This window comes from Sphaerodactylus townsendi, linkage group LG01 (genome assembly GCF_021028975.2).
Source record: "Sphaerodactylus townsendi isolate TG3544 linkage group LG01, MPM_Stown_v2.3, whole genome shotgun sequence".
In the NCBI taxonomy this organism is placed as follows: domain Eukaryota; kingdom Metazoa; phylum Chordata; class Lepidosauria; order Squamata; family Sphaerodactylidae; genus Sphaerodactylus; species Sphaerodactylus townsendi.
Window position 1 is genome coordinate 185204894 of NC_059425.1, and position 21470 is coordinate 185226363.

General features: G+C 45.2%; 2 protein-coding genes across 3 annotated transcripts in view; one reads left to right on the forward strand and one right to left on the reverse strand.

Annotated features, from left to right (window-relative positions):
• The window catches only part of APLF (aprataxin and PNKP like factor), a 43164-nt gene extending 30044 nt beyond the window's left edge, over positions 1-13120 (reverse strand). For both annotated transcript variants that reach the window (XM_048501399.1, XM_048501389.1), the window contains exons 1-5: positions 12987-13120; positions 9121-9192; positions 7745-7911; positions 5304-5460; positions 3026-3149 (exon numbers count right to left, since the gene is read on the reverse strand). In XM_048501399.1, coding sequence (XP_048357356.1) covers positions 3026-3149; positions 5304-5460; positions 7745-7911; positions 9121-9192; positions 12987-13112 — 646 coding nt within the window. In that variant the 5' untranslated portion in view covers positions 13113-13120. The remainder of the gene's footprint in view (positions 1-3025; positions 3150-5303; positions 5461-7744; positions 7912-9120; positions 9193-12986) is intronic.
• Positions 13121-13243: 123 nt separating this feature from the next.
• On the forward strand, positions 13244-21379 carry FBXO48 (F-box protein 48). Its single transcript, XM_048501411.1, has 3 exons — positions 13244-13393; positions 17807-18143; positions 20689-21379. Exons 2-3 carry the CDS (start codon positions 17826-17828, stop codon positions 20848-20850), a joined length of 480 nt encoding a protein of 159 aa, XP_048357368.1. The 5' UTR covers positions 13244-13393; positions 17807-17825; the 3' UTR covers positions 20851-21379.
• Positions 21380-21470: the final 91 nt, after the last annotated feature.

Genomic DNA, 21470 nt, shown 5'->3' on the forward strand with positions numbered 1-21470 from the left:
AACCTAGTTCAACAGATCAGAGTCGGCAGCTCTTCACCACTACACTACGCTGGTTCACAATACTTTATGGGGTGGAGGAAAATGCCATCATGTCTCAGCTGTCTTATGGTGACCCTGTAAGATTTTCAAGGCACGAGTCGTTTGGAGGAAGAAGAAGAAGAAGATTGCAATTATTCCAATCTCTAAATAAATTCTCCACCCTCCAAAAACCCAGGGACCACATGTGGCATGTCAGAGAGTCACCAATGGCTTTTGAGCCAAACAGAGTGTCACAGCAGTATATGTATGCAATGGTGCCTGTGACTTGAATTGGAGAGATCTGCCCTGGTTTAGGTTGGGGAAATAGCAGGAGACAGACCTTGTGCTGTGGAAGGATGGCCTCTGGGATCTCGATGGATTTATACCAGGGATTTTCCCCTTAGAAAGCCGACGGTAACCAACATTTAGAAATTCTATTTTATTGTAGAACAAAATAATAAAAAAGAGCAAAAACCAGTGCCTCTGTTGGTAACACAAGAAGTGGAAGAGGAAGAGGAAGAGGAGGAAGAAGAAGAGGAAGAAGAGGAAGAAGAAGAAGAGGAAGAGGAAGAAGAAGAAGAAGAAGAAGAAGAGGAAGAAGAGGAAGAAGAGGAAGAAGAAGGAAGGAATTTGGATTTATATCCCCCCTTTCTCTCCTGCAGGAGACTCAAAGGAGCTTACTATCTCCTTGCCCTTCCCCCCTCACAACAAACACCCTGTGAGGTAGGTGGGGCTGAGAGAGCTCCGAGAAGCTGTAACTAGCCCAAGGTCACCCAGCTGGCGTGTGTTGGAGTGTACAGGCTAATCTGAATTCCCCAGATAAGCCTCCACAGCTCAGGCGGCAGAGAGGAGAATCAAACCTGGTTCCTCCATATTACAGTGCGCCTGCTCTCAACCACTACACCACTGCTGCTCCAGTGTTTTAATTGCTGTAATATAGTGTTTTAATTGTTGTAAGCTGCCTCGAACCTGGCTATGGAAAGTTTACAATTATAATAAAATTAAAATAAAATAAAAATAAATAAATAAATAAAATAAAAACATAACTTCCCCCACAATGGCCTTGAGAGGTCAAGTCCTGTGAAACAACATTTGCTATTGCAAATGACAGCCATCAGAAATCATCCCAACAACAAAAGAACATTAGTAAAATTCATGGTTGCATGTCAGCACATTTTCAAAACTGCAGTTATACCGACTTCTTCATGAAGATAGAACTTCACTTCTAATAGATTCCCTGCAACAAACTGACTGGAGACAGATGCCCAAGCATTGCTCTTGCTTGCTGATTGAAATCCACTTTACTGCAAATAGAACAAAACAGACCTCCTTTCCTGTCAACTTGTTGGATGAATAAGAAAACAAAACGACTGAATGGCAGAAAAACCTGGACACAGTCTAATCCATGGCATTTGCAGAGACGGCCAACCATTTGTAACAAAAAGAATTAAAAGCAACTGAGTCCTTAAAGCTTTTATTTGGAAATGCTGACTGTAGAACCATCTACCAAGATGGGGTAAACAGTGCTGCACGATACAGCAGATGCATTTTAAAGGTAAACCCCAACCACATACACACTTGGAAGGTGGGTCATGAGACTACACCGAGGACCTTTTCATCCAAGGTCAATATTTCATAAGGAAGAGCTTGCTGGATCAGACCAGAGTCCATCAAGACGCGGAAGGGTAGCTGATGGGCCCCAGTCCCAGCCCTGAGCATAGTGGGACCGGGGGGGGGGGGGGGGGGGAAAAACGACAAGGCCCCAAACCGCCCGCAGGGGAAAAGCGGGGGGGGGGGGGGGGGCGGGGGGGGGGCGCGCCCCCGCCCCGCCCCCCGGCCGGGCCCCCCCCCCCCCCCCCCCCGCTTAAGCCACAGCAAAGCGTGGCCGGGCCCGCTAGTAGGACAATAAGAGGTCAAGGGGTCTTAAATTGACAGAACAGTTCTCTCTCAATCAGCGGTGCACTCTTAGCAGGAAAAGGCCTGATCTCTCTGTTGGTACATTTACGCTTCTATCCACCTGGAGATCCAGTGCAATGGACTACACAGCTCCTCTTCCACACCTTTTGCATAATAAACTACTACGCGTAGGTAAAAAGGCATTCTTTATTTTGATTTTTAACCCATCTCACCTCAGCCAGGCTCAGAGCAACTTACAACATAAATACAATAATCACAATGCAATGTATTTATTTATATTTATTTATATTTTAGATGTTTAGACTGCCCTCCCCCGAAGGGCTCAGAGTGGTGAGCTACATAAAATACGATAATATAACAATGCTAATTAACATTAAAACCTATTCACAATTAACACAATAAAAACCAGGATAATATTATAAATAGGAAATCTACATAGCAGTAGATGGCGATAGCCTCCCCCCCACCGCCCCCCCGTTACCGAGCCCACAGGTCTAGATGTGATGGGTTCAAGTCAACCAGGCTGGCCAAATGCTTGGTGGAACAGGTCCGTTTTGCAGGCCCTACGGAAACTTTGCAAGTCCCGCAGGGCCCTGGTCTCTCTCGGGAGCCTGTTCCACCAGAGAGGGGCCAAGGCTGTGAAAGCCCTGGCCCTGGTAGAGGCCAGCTGGATGTGTTTCGGGCCAGGGACCTCCAGTAGTTTCTCCTCCGAAGATCGGCGGGATCTCTTGGAGCAATATGGGGAGATATGGTCCCTCAAGTATGCAGGCCCAAGGCCGCTTATAGCCTTGAAGGTTAAAACCAACACTTTGAACATGACCCGGAACTCGATGGGCAGCCAGTGAAGATGGCACAGGACCGATGTAATCCGGTCCCAGCTAGATGTCCCCGTAAGAGTCTGGCTGCCGCATGAACACAAGTTAGTATAATATTATAGAATGACCAAAAACCTCAGCCCGCTCAGTAGAAAATTCCTTCAAGACCGATTCTCTCTTGACACCTTCCCCCTACCGTCACACTACAAAGAGAATGCATAGGGAAGACAGTGGCCTTGGTTTTCATAATAAGGGATGAAAATAAGCGAGCTTACCGCTTCCAGGGACTAAGGGTGATGAACTCGGAACCATTACATCGCCTTGAAGCATCCATGATGGTAGCTGCCTTTTCCTTGAAGCAGGCCTGGGCTTTTCTGGGTCAGCCACACTAGCAGAAAGCTGAAAGGCTTTACAAGTTAATACCATATTATATTTTATTTCTTTAAGTGCAAAGAAGCGACGCACAGAGAGCACAGGCTACAACTAACTCTCGTGATTTCCATAGTAGGCTGTGTCACCATGAACGATTCATAAGGCCAGGCCAGTGGAGGTTCAGTACATCCCACACAATAACTGAAACAAACTGGGGACGACTATGCGAGAGCCACGGGTTAGAAGTAACAGACGGACGAATACGCTTATGGAATCTTGATCAGGCACCACATGCTCAAGACTAGAAGGTGAGACACAACATGCTTAGCAGTGGGTTCTCATAAGCATAAGCATTTTATTGTCATTATGCACACACAACGAAATTTACAGCAGCATTCCTCAATGCACACAATTTCAGACTCATACCCCATCCTCACTTTCCCCTTCCTCCACCCATCCCTACACAGCCCCAAACACATCAACACGAAGCCACGGAGTTCAGCATAGCCACAGCTCTAGAGTAGAAGCTGTCTCTAAGCCTCTTTGTCCTAGTTTTTATAGACTTGTATCATCTGCCAGATGGAAACAGTTCAAAAAGAGAGTGTGCTGGACGGGTCTCTCAGAATATTTTGGGCTTTCTTTAGGCTTCAGGAATCATCACACAGCAAGTACCAATGAGGTTCATTTTCCCTGCTGCCCGATATGGAGGAAGAAACATTTGGATTTAAAACCCACTTTTATCTTCTGTAAGGAGTCTCAAAGCAACTTACTAATTCCTTCCCTTTCTTTCTCTACAACAGACACCTTGTGAGGTAGAGGGGGCTGAGAGAGTTCGGAGAGAACTGCGACTGGCCCAAGGTCACCAAGCAGGAACGTAGGAGTGGAGAAACAAATCAGGTTCACCAGATCAGAGTCTGCCGCTCATGTGAAGGAGTGGCCAATCGAACACAGTTCTCCATATTAGAGTCCACCAGTTCTTAAACACTACGCCACACTGGCTTTACACATGATCTCAGCAACCATACCATAAGATTCTACCAACTTGCCCATCAATTAGGGTTGCCAACTTCCTGGTGATGGGTGGAGAGCTTCTGGGATTATAATTGGTCTCCAGGTGACAGAGATCAGTTCATCTGGAGGAAATAGCTACTTGGGTGGGGTGGACTCTACAGCATTATACCCTGCTGAAGTTGCTCACCTCCCTAAGTCCTGCCCTGCTAAGGTTCCACCCCCAAAATCTCCAGGGATTTCCTAACCCAGAGCTGGCAACCTTGACATTAATACAGAGGCGAAGCTACAAGGGGACCGGGGGTGTGCGTTTCACCGGACGCACACCTGGGGGGGCAGCAAAAATGTCAGAGCTTTTTTTATTTTTTAATGTTTTTCAGTTTTTGGCCTGCAGGGGGCGCAGTTTTTAGGCTAGTAGCACCAAAATTTCAGGGAGATTTCAGGGGACTCTCCTGATGATACCACCCAAGTTAGGCGAGGGTTTGGTTCAGGGGGTCCAAATTATGGACTCCCAAAGGGGGTGCCCCCATCCCCCATTGTTTCCAATGGGAGCTAATAGGAAATGGGGACTACACCTTGGAGAGTCCATAACTTTGGACCCCCTGAACCAAACTTCACCAAACCTGGCTGGTATCATCAGGATTGTCTCCTAAAGGTACCCTGAAATGTTGGTGCTACTAGTGTAAAGGATTCAATGGTGTTGATGAGCGGGTCAGCCGCCTGGCCTTGACTACATTCCACAGCCCGGGCGATGGGCCAGCTTCTCCGGCGGAGACCTTATCTCTGCGAGGGAGATGAGACCTCCGTTCCCATGGGAATCCGGGAGGGGGGATGGGATGGACAGAGTTATAACCTGTGTTTCTGGCGGGAGATCTTATTCCTGCCACTGCGTGTACGTGAGCTTTCTAAGATGTCTGAATAAACGGTCTTTTACACCCCAAAAGCCTTTTATTTCTGCTTCTATGGAATTCCTTACAACTAGCCTAAAAACTGTGCCTCCTGTAGGCCAGAAACTGAAAAACCACTAAAAAATACAAAAACCCCAAACGAACATGGGGGGGGGGGGGCAGCAACATTCAGATTTTGCACCAGGTTCCGTTTTCCCTAGCTACATCTCTGCATTAATACACATGCAATGTCGCTCTGCTATGCAACCCAGAGTTTGGACTTTACCTTTTGAGGAGTTCCAGCTGGTCTTTCCAATAGGAAGTGGGCTTCCAGAAGCTTACTGTGGCCAGAAGAGGATGGCTGTTGTTGTGAAGACTGCCTGGGAGGCATCTTGGATGTCTCTCGGGGCATCTCTTCTGCATCTGGGTTGCCGCTGCTCTGGCTGGGTATGAACAAGCCTCTTAGTGAAAAGACTAACTAACCCCCCCCCCCCACCCCCCAAACCAAAGTCAGTTAAAATGCGGCATTTCCGAATCACAGGACACAACCCAGCCAGAGTTAGATATACTGGGACTCCAATGATCTCTGCAAGAGAGTTAAGCACATATTTAATTTTCTCTCAGTAAGGGCAATGGGTCTTGAGAACATCTAACTCTCAATGGACTGTAACAGTCCAATCCAGAAAAATCCACGATATCAAGAGACCACGGAACATTTGCTATATTAGGGGTCCCTGACTTTCTTGAGCCTGTAAGAACCTTTGGAATGTTGATACCACGGTGCCCCCTGCAGGCCTAAAACTTTAAAAAAACTAAAAAATACAAAAAACACAAACGAACATGGGAGGGGGGTGCAGCAAAACTCAGATTTTGCCCCGGGCTCCATTTTTCCTAGCTACGCCTTTGAAGAAAAGTATTGTGTCGTTCATTCTTAAAACGCAGCCACTGCTGTTATTTCCAGAAAATGAACCTAAGCATCATTAAGATCTCAAGTCACTATTTCTGATCCCGTGTTCAGGGAGACTTTGCCCATGTACAATGGGAGAGGCAGAGTTGATGGAACTTTTTTTTTCCATTGTCCTTATTATAGTGGACTGAGGGATAAGACCTTCCCGCCTTTACTGGCGGCTTGGAAAAGGCATGTTTCGAAAAGCTACCATCAGATGAAAATCCTTATGCTACAAGGCAAATGGCTAATTTTTGAAGTTTCGTGATTAAAGCCTGCAATAAGACCAAAGCCCTTGATAATGACAATGAAACATTTTAAATTTTACAATTCCTTACGGAAGCATTTTATGGAATTTTATACAGGATACGGGATTGTAATAATTTTGTTTGGAACCTGAGCTTTTATGATTTCTGATTATTAGTTATGCTTTCAAAAATCTAGTTTGTGAAATATATTGGTCTATGATCATAATAAAGTTTGACTGATTGAACACTGCCCACTATATGTAAGATCCTCTTGTAAGATCCTCTTGATCCTCCTTGATAAGATCCTCTTGATCCTCCTTGATCTGAGATTGCAAATGCCTTAACAGAACAGGTGATCGGGAGCAACAGCCGCAGATGGCCATTGCATTCACATCCTACATGTGAGCTCCCAAAGGCACCTGGTGGGCCACTGCGAGTAGCAGAGAGCTGGACTAGATGGACTTTGGTCTGATCCAGCTGACTTGTTCTTATGTTCTTATGAGACAAAGAGTCACCCAGAGACAATGAAGCTACGGCAGAGGCAATAATAAATCACAGATCTCCTTGTTTTCCCGTCTTGCACTCTTACCTAACATACTGCCCCAGCATGTGTTATCATGCTATTAGCCCTAATTCTTAAAATGAAGCCAAATGGGAAACTGTACAGTACAGAGACAGAAAATATCTTTCTTGCAACGCAGGGTGCTGCTTAGTATATACTGAAAACAATCTTTCCTTCATCAGGGCTATAATAAAGCCAACAGCTTTATTTTCCATTTATCAAAATACTTGATTAAAAAGAAAGAATCTGGTTCCCAGTGTTTCAGTTTTCCACTCAAACACCTCGTGCATATATTCTAATTATTGCAATTTCCTTTACCCTTACCGGGAAAGAATGTAGTCTGTGATAACAGCACCCATTTTTCAAACCTCTAGGATCAACTGGATGATTGGGGCTGGACAGTAATTGCATCTATATCAGTTAAGTCAATACTACGACTGTCCCAATTACAACCGGCAAATTGCAACATTTTACATGGATACCCTATAATTTGGTAATTTAAGAAATGCAGCAACCATTATCTGCAATTAGAGACAGTCAAGGTTATAGCCATTCACCAGGCAAGCTAAAACAGAATTTGATTTCCCGGACAGAACAGCGATGGCGAACCTTTTGGGCTCTGTGTGTCAAAAATGTGAAAAATACCTAACTTGACAAGGCTCGAGAGTCATTCCCCCCACCTGATGCAAAGGAGAAACAATTCTTACATATTCTTTTATTTCAAATGTACACTTCAATCATGTGCAGTGCTATGTATTATACAAAGAACTGTCAAATAATTACAAACAGGGAGTCTCCAACAGGAAGAATAGTTGTTGTCAAGTGTTGGTGAACGCTGGGGTGTCACCCAAAACCTCGTGGCATGTCACCTTCGACACATGTGTCATAGGTTAGCCATCACTGATACGGGAAAAGGTAGCTGGCAATTCAGCAAAAGCATTGCTTCTAATACTGAATTTAAATGTCATTACCTTTGAGGGCCTTCCATCTCTGTGCGAGTGAAAACAACTTTGAAGACATATTTGTCCACTAGCAGGGAAAAGTTGTCACCGGGGCTCAGCCGGTGCCATTCATCTGTTTTCAGTGGCAAAAGTTGGCTGTTTTCAGATGGCTGATAGAAACAAGGGTTTACATGAACCTGCAAATGAAGAAGACAACTTGCTATAACCACTAGGCCACAGTAGCTACTGGCTAGAGCAAAGCATCACCTGGTTGGTTTCCAAGTCTCTTGTTGCACCCTCCCTTTTGTTGTTTGTGCACTGTTGAACCTTCAGGTGGTGGCGTTAGATCTCCTGCTATTACAACCAGTCTCCAGCAACAGAGATCAGTTCACCTGGATTAAATGGCTGCTTGGGAAGGTGGACTTGCATTGAAGTCCGTCCCCTCTGCAAAATCTACAAGTAATTCCCAATTTAGAGTTGGCCACTCTACTCTGCTATAGTCATTTCTGTGCCTGAGAGTCTGCCCAAGCCTGCATCCCTAGTGTACTTCTTGCAGACTGACACTCACCAAGTCATGTTGGCCTTAAAGAGCCTTAAGTAAACCCACTCAATAGGAAGAAATGCACGCAGGCTGCAAAGAATTAAAAAACCCTTGAAACCAAAGTGACATTTAGCATGGCATACAAAGGAGGCACATCGGCCACTAAAGAAACAAGGAGCAAAGAAATCCTCGTTGCAAGTAAAGCCCAACAAATAGATTGCTATCATCCTTAACAAACTATCTGTTGCCGGAGAAACTGGCAAAGATGTACCAAACGTTTCCAACATGAGTTGGAAATCTGATTATTATGGTGGACTTGTAACAAGTCACCTGGTGAGTCCTCCCTCAAACATCAAAACAGGCGTGAAAAGGGCCCTGCCTTCTACTGGCAGAACCAAGCCTGGAATCTGCAATTGCCTAACAATAGTCACTGAGGGAATCTGTTGCTTAAAGCCACAGGCACTCCTTTTACCATTTTCAGGTTTTTTAAAACTTCCCAATTAATTTTTTTTTAATTTCAGATTTTTCTGCAAACCTAAGACTGTTTTTGGGTTTGTAGAAAGATCTGCCTGGCCTGTTCACAGCTCTAGTGACCGGATTTGGCAACTTCGCTATTAAAGTGTAAACTGTAAGTCTATGCAAGGTCAGAATACCAAGTCCATCTCAGAGAATTTCAAGGATCTGCTTCACAGCTCCCTAGCAGCTGGCCAGCACCTGAACTTTGGACTGTGAGAGACTTATCTCATGATATTTTTACCTACTGCTGTAACTGAGATTGAGAAAATGAAAACAGGAACATTTCAAACAAGCCTACAAAAAATAAACGTTTTTAATATTTAAATACACCAAGACAGAACACAGTTACCGGTTTGATGCAAAGCTGATCACCAGTTACTTTCAAAATAGCATGTTTCCTAGATACTCGTTTATCTGAGATCTGGAAAGACAAAAGGAAATTTAACATACACGAGGGATGCAGTGTAGAATATTTTACGTTTGTGATATCTCCAAAACTCAGAAATTCATACATGTGACAGCAAAAAAAAAAAAACCCCAAAAAAATCTATGCAAGATGCCATCCTCAAATTCATACTTACTTTTCCCCAACATAAGGCTGAAATTCACATTTAAGGAATTTCCCTTTTTACCCCAGTGGATCAACCTGTGCTCCAGGGAGAATTCATATAACAATGTCAAATCTCTCTAAGCTGCATGAAGCATTTAAGCTTCTTAGAGTCCTAGATTAGTGCTTGAGGAGGCAAAAGAAGTATTTATCGGATGCAGAATAACAGTACTTTTAAAAATGTGATACCTGCCACTCTCAAGGGAAGGGAAGCCTGGTTGGGGGGTGTGGATGTGTGCAGTGGTGGGATCCAAAAATTTTAGTAACAGGTTCCCATGGTGGTGGGATTCAAACTGTGGCGTAGCGCCAATGGGGCTGGGCGGGGCACGACGGGGGTGTGGCCGGGCATTCCAGGACGGGGCTGTGGCAAGGACGCAGCCGCTGCGCCGGTCCTTGGGCGGGAAACGAATGCATGCAGGTGCAGGCTGCCACACACGCCAGTGCACCTCCTGCTAGACTGCTTCAAGTTCTGCACGCTACTGCTGAGAGGAGGGGCGTAACTAAGGCAAAAATCACGTGGCAAAATCACCAATTAGTAACCCCCTCTCGGCACACACCAATAATTAGTAACCTACTCTCGGGAACCTGTGAGAACCTGCTGGATCCCACCTCTGAGTGTGTGGGGGTGTGTGTGTAAAGTGCAGTCAAGTCAAAACCAGGTTATGGCGACCTAGTAGGATTTTCAAGACAAAGACAGGCGGTTTGCCATTGCCTTCCTCTGCACAGTGACTCTGGACATCTTCAGTGGTCTCCCATCCAATTACAAACCACAGCCGACCACGTTTAACTTCTGAGATCTGATGAGATCCAGCCGACCTGGGCCATCCAGAGCAAGACGGGAAAGCCTTGCACACCACGCAAAGGTCTGCATTCCAAGTACCAAGTTTTCAAAAACAGTGCAGAAGGGAAGTGAAAGAATAAGGTCTGAAATACTAGCAGCTCGGGAGGCAATCAAGTTTGTGTCAGCAATTTCAAAACCTAGCCATGGAAGCCCGATAAAGCCTGTGCACCAGGCTGCAGTTTCACAGCAGGATTGGAACTGGTCTGTCCATGTTTCAGCTGTGAATTGAAATGGCATCCTAACCTGCCCATCTGCCCAACCCCCAAGATGGAGGCTTGGGTATTCTACACGAATCATCAGACAACCAACTCCCTTCTTATACCCACCTGCTGTTTTTACATAAGTCTTCACCACATCTGTTTCCTGTCGGTTACAGTCAGCTCAGAGAAATCAACTATCTCAATTACAACCAGATCAGAGAAACCAACGTCTCATTCGTGCGGAAGTAAATCTGACTTGACTCAGTTTTTTCATCTCCGATTTTTCCCTTAAAATCAGAGCAAATGCTTTACAGACCACTGTAACACTCCCAACTGGCCAACAAAGGGTGTTTTGGTAGTACAGAAATTTGGAAGCACTGGCAACACAACTAAAGAAAAAATACATGTGGAAAACTCCAGCACAAAGAAAAAAATTCACAGATTGCATATAATTCATGAAAGGGACATGCAAAAGTAATAAAAGTTGTTAAATCTAAAGATCTGGCTTCTCAACATTTGCCAATTATTTTATAGTGGATGGATGATGGCAATATACTGTACAAGAGTAAAGAAAAGCAATTAAAGGGGGGGATTGGTTTGCACTATTAGTTCATTGCCGACCTCTAGTGGAGCAATACAATCACTACATCCCGCTAAATGGAGAACACATGTTAAAAAGGCATTAAATATCTAAAATCTTGCCTGAGCAATTAGGATCATGGGATGAAAGTAATCAGACCTAGAAAGCTAAGCAGGGCTGGCCTTGGTTAGCACTTGTATGGGTGACCACTAAGGACATCCAGTGTGTCTATGCAGAGGCAGGAAGTGGCAAACCACTGTTTCTCTCTTGGCTTGTAAAGACTACTGGGCCACCACGAACTGGCTGCAACTCGACGGCACATTCCATTACCAATGACAGTAAGATGTCATTGCCCCTAACAAATATTACACCATAAGACCCCATATTGATTATGGCATTAGAAAAACTAAACTGATAGACCCAGCATTGTTTAAAATGTTCGGTATAAATTTAAAGGGAAGGTAAGATATAGTCCAGTGGTGGTGAACCTTTGGCACTCCAGATGTTATGGACTACAATTCCCATAAGCCCCTGCCAGCATGGCCAATTGGTCATGCTGGCAGGGGCTGATGGGAATTGTAATCCATAACATCTGAAGTGCCAAAGGTTTGCCACCACAGATATAGCCCAATCTCATCAGAAGGACAATCACAATATTGCCACTTTTCTGCAAAAGGAAAATGAGTGATACTCTGTTTAAAAAGAAACACTCAGGAAGCTGACCAAATTAGTCCACCCTATATTCACTGAGGAGCCGCATGGCGTAGTGGTTAAGTGCTTGTACTGCTTGTGCTGCTTGTACTTGTACTGCCACTCACATGGTCAGGAGTTCGAGTGGGTCAGATATCCTGGCAGCTGGCTCATGATCAACTCAGCCATCCATCCATTCCGGATGGTACCGTCCTAGCTCATAGCTAGGGGGTAAAGAATAGCCGGGGAAAGCAATGGCAAACTACCCCACAAAAGCGGCTTGCCTATAAAATCACTGCTCGCAGTGGTACCCCAGGGTCAGATACGACTGAAGGGGAAACTTTACCTATATTCACTACCCAGCTTGTTTATTAAAAATAATAATTAGTACATTAAAAGGACGGTATTAGTGAATGCTAAAAGCTACTCGAAAGGATCAAGTAATGCTGAGAAAGATAAACAGCACAAATTGCCCAAATACTAAGTAAAATACAATTATGACACAATCACAGTATCTTGGCAGAAGCATGAACTCTGAACATAGCACATTGCAAATCATCTACTGACACCTTTAAACAGTTCCATTCTAAACAGACAAATACCCTTCTCGGTCCAGTGACTTCAATGAACTTAGAACAATACAATTCTTAGAACACCACTATCTAACTGCAGTCTCAATAATTTTTCGCTATGAATCAGTATAAGAGCCAAATAAGTATTTTTTTAAAAGACTACACTGAACACCATTATTAACATAACCTGATCTAAAAGGAAATCTGAAAACAAAGAACATAAGCTTTTTATTACTGAAGCGATAAAGATGTCAATTTCTACAGATGAGAAAGAGGGCACTTTCGCACATGCAGAATAATTAACTTCCAATCCACTTTCAATGCACGTTGCAGCTGGATTTTACTGTGTGAAATAGCAAAATCCACTTGCAAACAATTGTGAAAGTGGATTGAAAGTGCATTATTTTGCATGCGTGAAAGTGCCCAAGGAAACATGGAGAAAAGTGATATACATAATTGTATACCCTTATGATTGTATTCATCCCCATACAGCATAGTTATCCAGACTTTCCTCTAAAGAATGCAGGGTAGCTTTCATTATTCTGCTCCGTTTCAGCCAAATAATGTTGTGAGGCAGGTTAGGCTATTATGAGAGAATGGCTGACCCAGGACCCAGTGAGCTTCACGGCACTTTGACACTAGCATTTACAACTTTCTTCTTTGTGCCTTCACAGGGACACACGCGCATAGTGTTCTGACAAGTCAGGACACTCTAGAGCACTTACACCCAGCAGGGGCCCTCTTCCTATGACTGTCTCGCCGAGCGGCAGCGCCACAGGGCATCCCCCATCCACAGGCGCCACTTTAAAGCCCGACATGACCGTAGGCCCTCCCGCCACAGGGTTTCGCATGGGGGACACAAAACACAACCGTACCGCTGGTCCGTCGCACTCTGCCTTCCCCGGCGCGGCAAAACAACGACGCAAAGTTCCGACAAGCTTTCAGCCCTCCGCCTTTTTAAAGGGTCGTTCGATTCTGCGACGTCTCTTGCGCTAGTTCCAAAACTACAGCCCCCAGAATTCTCCTCGCTGTGCGACGTACTGGGCGGAGTTCGGGAAGAAGTAAATAAACGCCTTCGCACGTCGGGTGTGTGTGGAGACGTTGAAACCGTTAACGGCTACGGAACGTTCAGGTGAGTGACAGCCCCCCAGTGGGACAGGGGGCGTCCCTTAACGCTCAGCCGACCAATCCCAGAGCGGGGCGGAGGGCTCTTGCGGGATTGAGTTCGAAGAGAGAGGCTGCTATTGGCAACCTCTGACGCTAGTCAGAGCAGCAGCTTCCCCACCGTTGATTACGCGTTGCGGGTCGACACGCTTCGGTTTTTAGAGGCGTGATTGTCGCACGTGTGAATGTCAGCAACCCGCGTGCAATTGACCCAAACGTAATAAAGAAATACTTATCCCATAATTATCTAATCTCTCACATAACTGGATAAACTGAAACAAAATAGCCATCCCGACCCTCTTTACACATACAGGTGGATTAATTCTGACTCTTTAAAAAACAGATCGGACATCACTCCAATAAGAATGCCCACGAACATGTATGGGATCATCCCTTTGATTCAATCTGTTGCCACAGTTGCCAATTCTGACGGGGGAAATTCCTGGAGGTTTTGGGGGCTGAGCCTGACAAATGCAGAATTGGGACAGGGGAACTTCCTACCATCCCTACCATTGAGCCCACCCTCCAAAACCACAACTTTCTTGCAGGGGAATGTATCTCTGCCATCTGAGCATCAAGGTCTGACCTGGAGCTTCACAATCCTACTGATTTTAGTGTTTTAATGGGGTTACGTTTAGGAACTTTTCTTTTTTTAAAAAAAAAATATTTTTATTGATATTTCGGAATTATTACAAATTTATAATGTATACTTTATATACATCCTCCATATCTTTTTTTCCCCTTTTCCCCCTCCCCCTCCTTCTTCTTCTCTTCTTTAGATGCGCAGCAGCAGGTCCATTCCTTTCTCAATCTTCTAATCGTCTTTCGCATCCCATTTTTCTTCTGTAATTCCACTTTCACTAGCCAGTCTCTTTGAACCCCATCCCAAATCTCCCCTCATGTCCTTTTGTTTTTTCTTGCCATGATTTGATTTCTTGACGTTGACAGCTCCTAAAAAATTTCTAATTGTATTTGCTCCCATATATATTCCAACCATTTCTGCATTGTCCAGATTTTTTTTGTCCTTCCACCCCAATGCTATTACTGCATGGGCGGCTCATTGGATCATGAATCTGAAAAGTTTTCTTTTTCTTTGTTCTATTATAATATAATCCACTATACCTATAAAACAGTGGCAAATCTTATATTTATCGTTTATTCTTACTCTTTTACATGTTTTTTCTATGTATTTTATCCACATTTTCTCCACATATTTTTTTAATTTCTCTATACATTCTTAGCCACATATAAGTATATATTGCATTTTTTTATCTCCCACAATGCCAACATTTCGGACTGAGTCCACTTAATCATATATGCCAACTGCTCTCGTTTCAGGTTTTATACCATTTTAATATTAATTTCTTCTCTGCATATTTATCTATTTTTATTTTATTTATATTGTCTATAGTCCTTTTAATAAGCTCTATGTCTTTCACTCCATCTTGTTGCCATTTTTCCATTATGATTCTTATCATAAATCCTTGATCTTCTATCATGTTTTTGTATAAAACACCTAAGATTTGTCCTTTCTTTTCCTCATATATTTTTATACAACTTTTCATTATACACTCTTCCTCCCTCCTGGAGGCTTTTGTCTTTTCCCAGATTCCTCTTAATAGTAACCAGTTTTCGATTGCCTGTTGGCCTGCATTAACACCCCGCCCCCGCCCCCAAATAATGGGGAATGTGCAGGGAGAGGTTTTAACTCCCCCCCCCCCTTGGAACATGGGTCATATCTTTCTTTCTTTATTTTTATTTATTTATTTCTTCGACTTCTATAGCGCCCACCCCCGGAGGTCTCTGGGCGGTGTACAGCAACTGACATAATCTAAAATGACCGATCCAATCCAATCCAAAAACCTTTATTAGGCATAAACCAGAAGTACCCTACATTCCAAGTACAAAAACAGGATCATTGTTATATATCATGTAGAGCATGGATTAAAAATGTAGCAACTGCTTCAGAAATTTCTACATAAGGGCTAATAGCTTAGACATTTTTAGTTTGTCTGAGACAAAATAACAAGAAGAGCACATTCAATACGTACATACAATATAATAAAATTAGGGCTCTAAATTTGTTTCCCTAACATGGTCACAAAGTATTTTTTCCCCCATAAATTGCAGATTATGCTGACAGTGCAATCCTAGGGACAATAACTCCAGTCTAAATCCATTCATTTCAGTGGGCTTAGACTGGAGCGACTCTGCATAGGGTTGCCACAAGTTGGAGGCGACTTGACAGTGCTTAACACGACGCATACGCATCATAGGAGGATGACTGGGATAGAACGTCTCCAAATGTGATTTGTCTCTCCCATTTTGTCTCTTGGGCTGCCTCTCAGTTTGAGTTGCAAACTTCAAGTTGGATTTTTTTTTTGGGGGGGGGGGGGGGGAACCAGGGAAACCAGAGTTTGAGGACATTCAGAAGGATATAATGCCTACTCTCCAAAGGAGCTATTTTTTAAAGGGAAACTGATCTTCATCGCTTGGAGATCAGTTGTAATTTTAGAAGATCTCAAGGCCTCATCTGGACATTGGCAACCCTACATGCAGGGCAGTTTGTTTTTGTTTTGGTTGTTGTGGGTTTTCCGGGCTGTGTGGCCTACCAGACCAGGGCCACACAGCCCGGAAAACCCACAACAACCAGTTGAATCCAGCTGTGAAAGCCTTCGACAATACATATTTTTGTTTCGTTTTTAGGTGTGTTCACTACACTTTCCCAAAATTTCAGACATGCCCACAGGGTCAACTAGTTAGGGAATCCTTCTTCTATCAGACAGCATGTTGCCTCTGTGTATGGTGCAGGGATTGCCTAGCTGACAGTGGTGGCGAACCTATGGCACTCCAGATGTTCATGGACTACAATTCCCATCAGCCCCTGCCAGCATGGCCAATTAGGGCTGATGGGAATTGTAGTCCATGAACATCTGGCGTGCCATAGGTTCGCCACCACGGGTCTAGCATCTACATCTTATCAGCGGACACCTTGTGCATTTCACAGCCTCGCTTCCCCTCCCTTTACTGGGGCCGCCAACCTCCAGGTGGCGCCTGGAGATCTTCCACTCTTACAACTGATTTGCAGGAGACAGAGATCAGTTCTCCGGGAGAAAAGGACTGCTTTGGAAAGAGGACTCCATGACGTTATACCCTTGACGAGAGAGCTCTCTCCCTCTTTCCACAACTCCGCCTCCTTTCTGAAGCTCCGCCCTTAAATCTCCAGCACATGCTCAGCTCAGAGTTGGCACCCGGACCTTGTACTGGTGTTACGGCTTCCAACTCCTTCGTGCCAGATTCAGCCTTGAAATGGAAGATGGCAGTACCAGTCCTCAGCCCCAACCCATTCATTGCTGCCACCAGGATGACTTTGCCCTCTTTGCCAGCGCTTGGGGCTTATGCGGAGTGCCCTCGACCACCCTGTGCCAAGCTCCTTGCTAATGGTGTCAGCCACAATTTGCTTGCCCAGTTAGTTAGCAGGGGGGCTAACCTTGCTTTTCTTTCCAGTGGGTTCCAGAGCAGGCTGGAACAGCCTTCCTTACTGTCTCATCAATCAGAGAAGCTTGCCTTCTGGGCACACAAGAGAGGGCCTTTTCCGTGGCAGCCCCACAATTGTGGTACAACCTCCCAAGGGAGTCATGCCTGCCCCCTCGCTTTTGACCCATAGGCGGCAGTTGAAGATGCATTTGGTTGAGTCACAAACTGGGATTTTAAGTTTGGCTTTTTTTAGCTTTTTAGTATATGTCAGTGATGGTGAACCTATGGCACGGGTGCCAGAGGTGGCACTCAGAGCCCTCTCTGTGGGCACGCACAGAGTTCATCATGTGTGTGTGTGGGGGGGGGGGGACATCTAGGCTGGCCTGGACCGCTGGGCTCGATTATTAGCATTAAACCTAAGACCTAGTTTTGGGGAAGCAGTATAGGTCACCCTGTTAAGTGCTGTTAAATCCCACTGATTTTCATGCAAAGAACTAAAGCGCGATCCTTTACCTGGGAGTAAGCTCAGTTGCTGGCAGTGTGGCTTGCTTATGAGTAAACCCTCCTAGGGTCGTGATTCACCTGTTTGAAGAGTTGCATGGTTGCTTCAAAGCAAAGCCAACAACCACCACCAAGCTTACTCCCGAGTAACGCATGCCTCAGAATCAACCATTTTTTTCTAACTAAAACCTCAGTATTCAGGTTAAATTGCCGCATTGGCACTTTGTGATAAATAAGTGGGTTTTGGGTTGCAGTTTGGGCACTCGGTCTCAAAAAGGTTTGCCATCACTGGTATATGTTGTAGGCCTCGTTGAGCGCTCTAAAGAGGCAAGGTGTTATTAAATGTTGTATGTAAAGAAAGAAAGGTATGAACATTTCTACATAAACTTTACCTTTTTTTCAGAACAAGCAAGATCTAAACTATGCCGGAAGGCTCCAAGCCGACAACTCTCCAGCGAAATAAGCCCCCAGTTGCTGCCGGCAAGAAGTTCTCTGTTCCCTCTGAGTCGAAACAAAAAACAAACCCCAAGGACTTTGTGAGGCTCCTCCCGCTCGAAATCAGTCTGAAAATTTTTAGTCAGCTGGACCTCCGGAGCTTATGCAACGCTGCCATGACCTGCCGAAGCTGGAACCGCACGCTGGAGACCTGTGACCATTTGTGGAAGCATCACTGCTTAACCTTAAGGGCTCTCTGTCAGCGAGAGATTGACAAAGACAGAGGCCGTGGCTATTCGTGGAAGGTATGTTCAGTCGGATCGTGAAGAGGCGAGCAGTTTGAACTGCATCGGAGCAGCACCCTTCCAAGCCAGTGGCCTCCAGTGAGCTTAGAAGAGTGTAAGGCTGCTGAGGCCTGACCTACCTCGCCCAAGCTAGCCTGATCTCATCATATCTCAGCAGCTAAGCAGGGTTGGCCCCGGTTAGCACTTGGATGGGAGACCACGAAGGAAGTCCAGAGTTGCCAGCAATGCCAAACGTCTCTGACCTGACCTGGATGGCCCAGGCTAGTCCAATGTCATCAGATCTCAGAAGCTAAGCTTACAGACTACAGAGATCCATTCTACTAGAGAAAATGGCGGCTTTGGAGAGTGGGCTTTTTGGCACTGGGTCCCACTGAGGTCCCCGTTCTCCCCAGGCTCTGCCCCAGAGGTGGGATCCAGCTGGTTCTCCCAGGTTCCCGAGAGTAGGTTACTAATTATTTGTGTGTGCCGAGAGGGGGTTACTAATTGGTGATTTTGCTACGTGATTTTTGCCTTAGTTATGCCCCTCCTCTCAACAGTAGCGTGCAGAACTTGAAGCAGTCTAGCAGGAGGTGCACCGCGTGCGTGGCAGCCTATGCCTGCGTGCATTCGTTTCCCACCCAAGGATCGGCGCAGCGGCTGTGTCCTTGCCACAGCCTGGCCCAGGAATGCCCCGCCCCCGGAATGCCCGGCCACGCCCCCGTCGTGCCCTGCCCAGCCCCATTGGCACTACGCCACAGTTTGAATCCCACCACCATGGGAACCTGTTACTAAAAATTTTGGATCCCACCACTGCTCTGCCCCCAAATCTCTGGGAGTTTCCCAAGCTGGCTCAGGCAACCCTATCCCTCACCATTCCATGTATGGTTGAGGGCAGCAACAACAATTTCCAAAAGTACTGGCCTTCCTGCTCCCTTCCTTTTACCTAGCCTGTTTCCTTGTCTCTTCCCTTCCTCTCTCCTACTTTAGTCCTGATCTGCGCCTAGATCACACGCTTACTTTGAATATATTTTAATTTCATATCTTGTCAGCCGCCCTGAGCCCACAAGGGGAAGGGCAGCCTAAAAATTCAGTCGACAAACAAAACAAATACGTTTTAAACCTATGTAAAAATGATGTTCCATGCTTAATTAATGTCTGTCAGACTTTTTAAAAAATGCTCTGTTGGGAGGGAGTGCTTTGGAGCAGCAAAAGTGTGTGGGGTGGGGGGAGTTGAGACCCTGTCTCATTCCTTATCCTATAAATCACCATTTCCCAAACATATCCTTTTCCTCTGCAAAAAATGCCATCAAAATTTTAACATGCACATTCAGCGTAATCGTCGGTTAAATTTTAGCCTTGCACCACGAGAATGTAAAAGTTCCCCCGCTTCACTAGAGGGCAGTACAACATCTCGCCACCTGGAGTCCATTGCAAGCAAACTGCACAGCCAGTCATTAGCCCTGCTGGACAAAAGTGACATCTGGTCATGGCCACTGTCTAAAAAGACTTGGTAGGCACCTGTGGAGTCCTGTCCTACCTGTAATCTGAATCCCAACCTGTGGTTATTGATGTGGTGCAGTGGTTCTTTTATTTTTATTTATTAGTCTTATATGCTACCCTTCCCTGATGGGCTCAGGGTGGCTCACAACATGTTCAATACCACATAAACCCAGTATAAATACAGATTAAAACGTTCAAAATTAGTATAGATACAGATAAGAACATTTAAGATCATTCTAGATGTGATGGCACCAACATATACATAATATTATAAGGGGTGGAGGCCAGACTGATGGAAAACCCAGAGTGTTGGATTAGAATCTGGAATCCTCACTCTGGGGCTTTCCGCACTGACAGAGTTGTACTGGTTTCTATCTAGGTTCACCTCAGTGTATCCGCACTGCCACTGAGCTCAACGTTGTTTTGTCTCAGTTCCCCTCCCTCAGAACTGCGACATGCCTGTCACAGTTATGAACTGCACCTTTCTGCTGGAACAAGGTCGATACCGCTTTGAAGTGCGGACGCATCAAAACGACACCTCATCCATTCAACCAATCAGGAGCCGCTTTTGTGGCATGCGCAGAATGGGAGGGCGGGCATGTAACTGTAAACTGTAAAAACTGTAAAAAAAAAAAGAACGCTCCCGTTTTCCATGGTAACACAAGCTCCAATCATGATCGAGAAGCGAAACAGGCACCAAGATCCCGCCCACTTAGCTCGGTTCCAGGGGGCCAACTCAGTTGCTGTGCGGACAGCCTGGAATCGCCCCCCACTGAAGGGAATTGAGTCGACCTTAGCTCCCTTCTGTAGTGCGGAAAGCCCCTCTGATATGGCAACTTCCCAAGGGCCCTGGGGCCATACACACCCTAAGACTAGCCATGGGGCTGTCAAGAGGATATAATGGAGGGTGGGGGAGTGATGTAAGCCCCCCTGGGTCCTCCTTGGCAGGAAGAGTGGGGTATACATTAAGGAAGTGAATAAATAAGTAGCGGATGTGGGTCAACATTATTTGAGTAGCCTTTGTAATGTTTTCCCCCTATCCCCGCTGCCTGTTTATTTTGATCAGGTCACACTGCTGAGAAACTACTGGAAAAGCAAAGTGAAGCTGGAGTGGCTGAGCGGAAAATACAGCAACATTCATTCCCGCAGCGGCTTGCCAGAAAAGAGCATGTATCCCATGGATGTGGACACCTGGGGAGAAATTCTGGAAGCGGAACTGGAGCGATGAGAAGCCTAGTTCCAGAACTAGCGGAACTGGTTCGGGACCAATTTGGAGCTGCGTGCTGTATTGAGCATTCATTCGGGACCCCACGGAAAATGGCAGCTCTGTGAACCTTTGAGGATTTGCACTTTTAGAACATTTTTTAAAAAAATTCTTTGTTGGAAAAGGTTTGATGCTGGGTTTGTAGTTTTAATCTCCTGTTCAAGGGACTTGCTTCTCGGACTTCCTCTCAATGCACTTTGCAGATGATGACTAATATTTTCAGATGCTTGGGTATGTGTTCTTGACCTTTTGTAAGAATAAACCATATCAGCAGCATCGTGAGAGAAGGTGGGGAACGCTTGCAATGTTGGAAACGTCAGCAAAGATAGCGTAACATAGATCTGGGGTTGTGAAGTGCAGACATATTTCACCCTCTGTTTCTAGAGGGGATTGCTTTTTATCTTCTAGAGATACATGGTATATTTTCATTTCATGTATTATGATCCAAGATCAGCCAACATAAAGGTACAAGCTAAGCACAATTAAAAGATATTAAAACAATTAAAAAATCTTAAACCAAAAGCTAATTTTAGTAATACAGGGCAGTATAAGCAGCATTTTAATGACCAGTTCTGCCAAAGTGG

Excerpts from the sequence above, each read along its gene's own strand:
- FBXO48 (XM_048501411.1), top strand. The coding sequence starts at position 17,826 with ATGCCGGAAGGCTCCAAGCCGACAACTCTCCAGCGAAATAAGCCCCCA. Across the intron at positions 18,144-20,688 it reads GCCGTGGCTATTCGTGGAAG|GTCACACTGCTGAGAAACTA; the intron begins GTATGTTCAGTC and ends TATTTTGATCAG.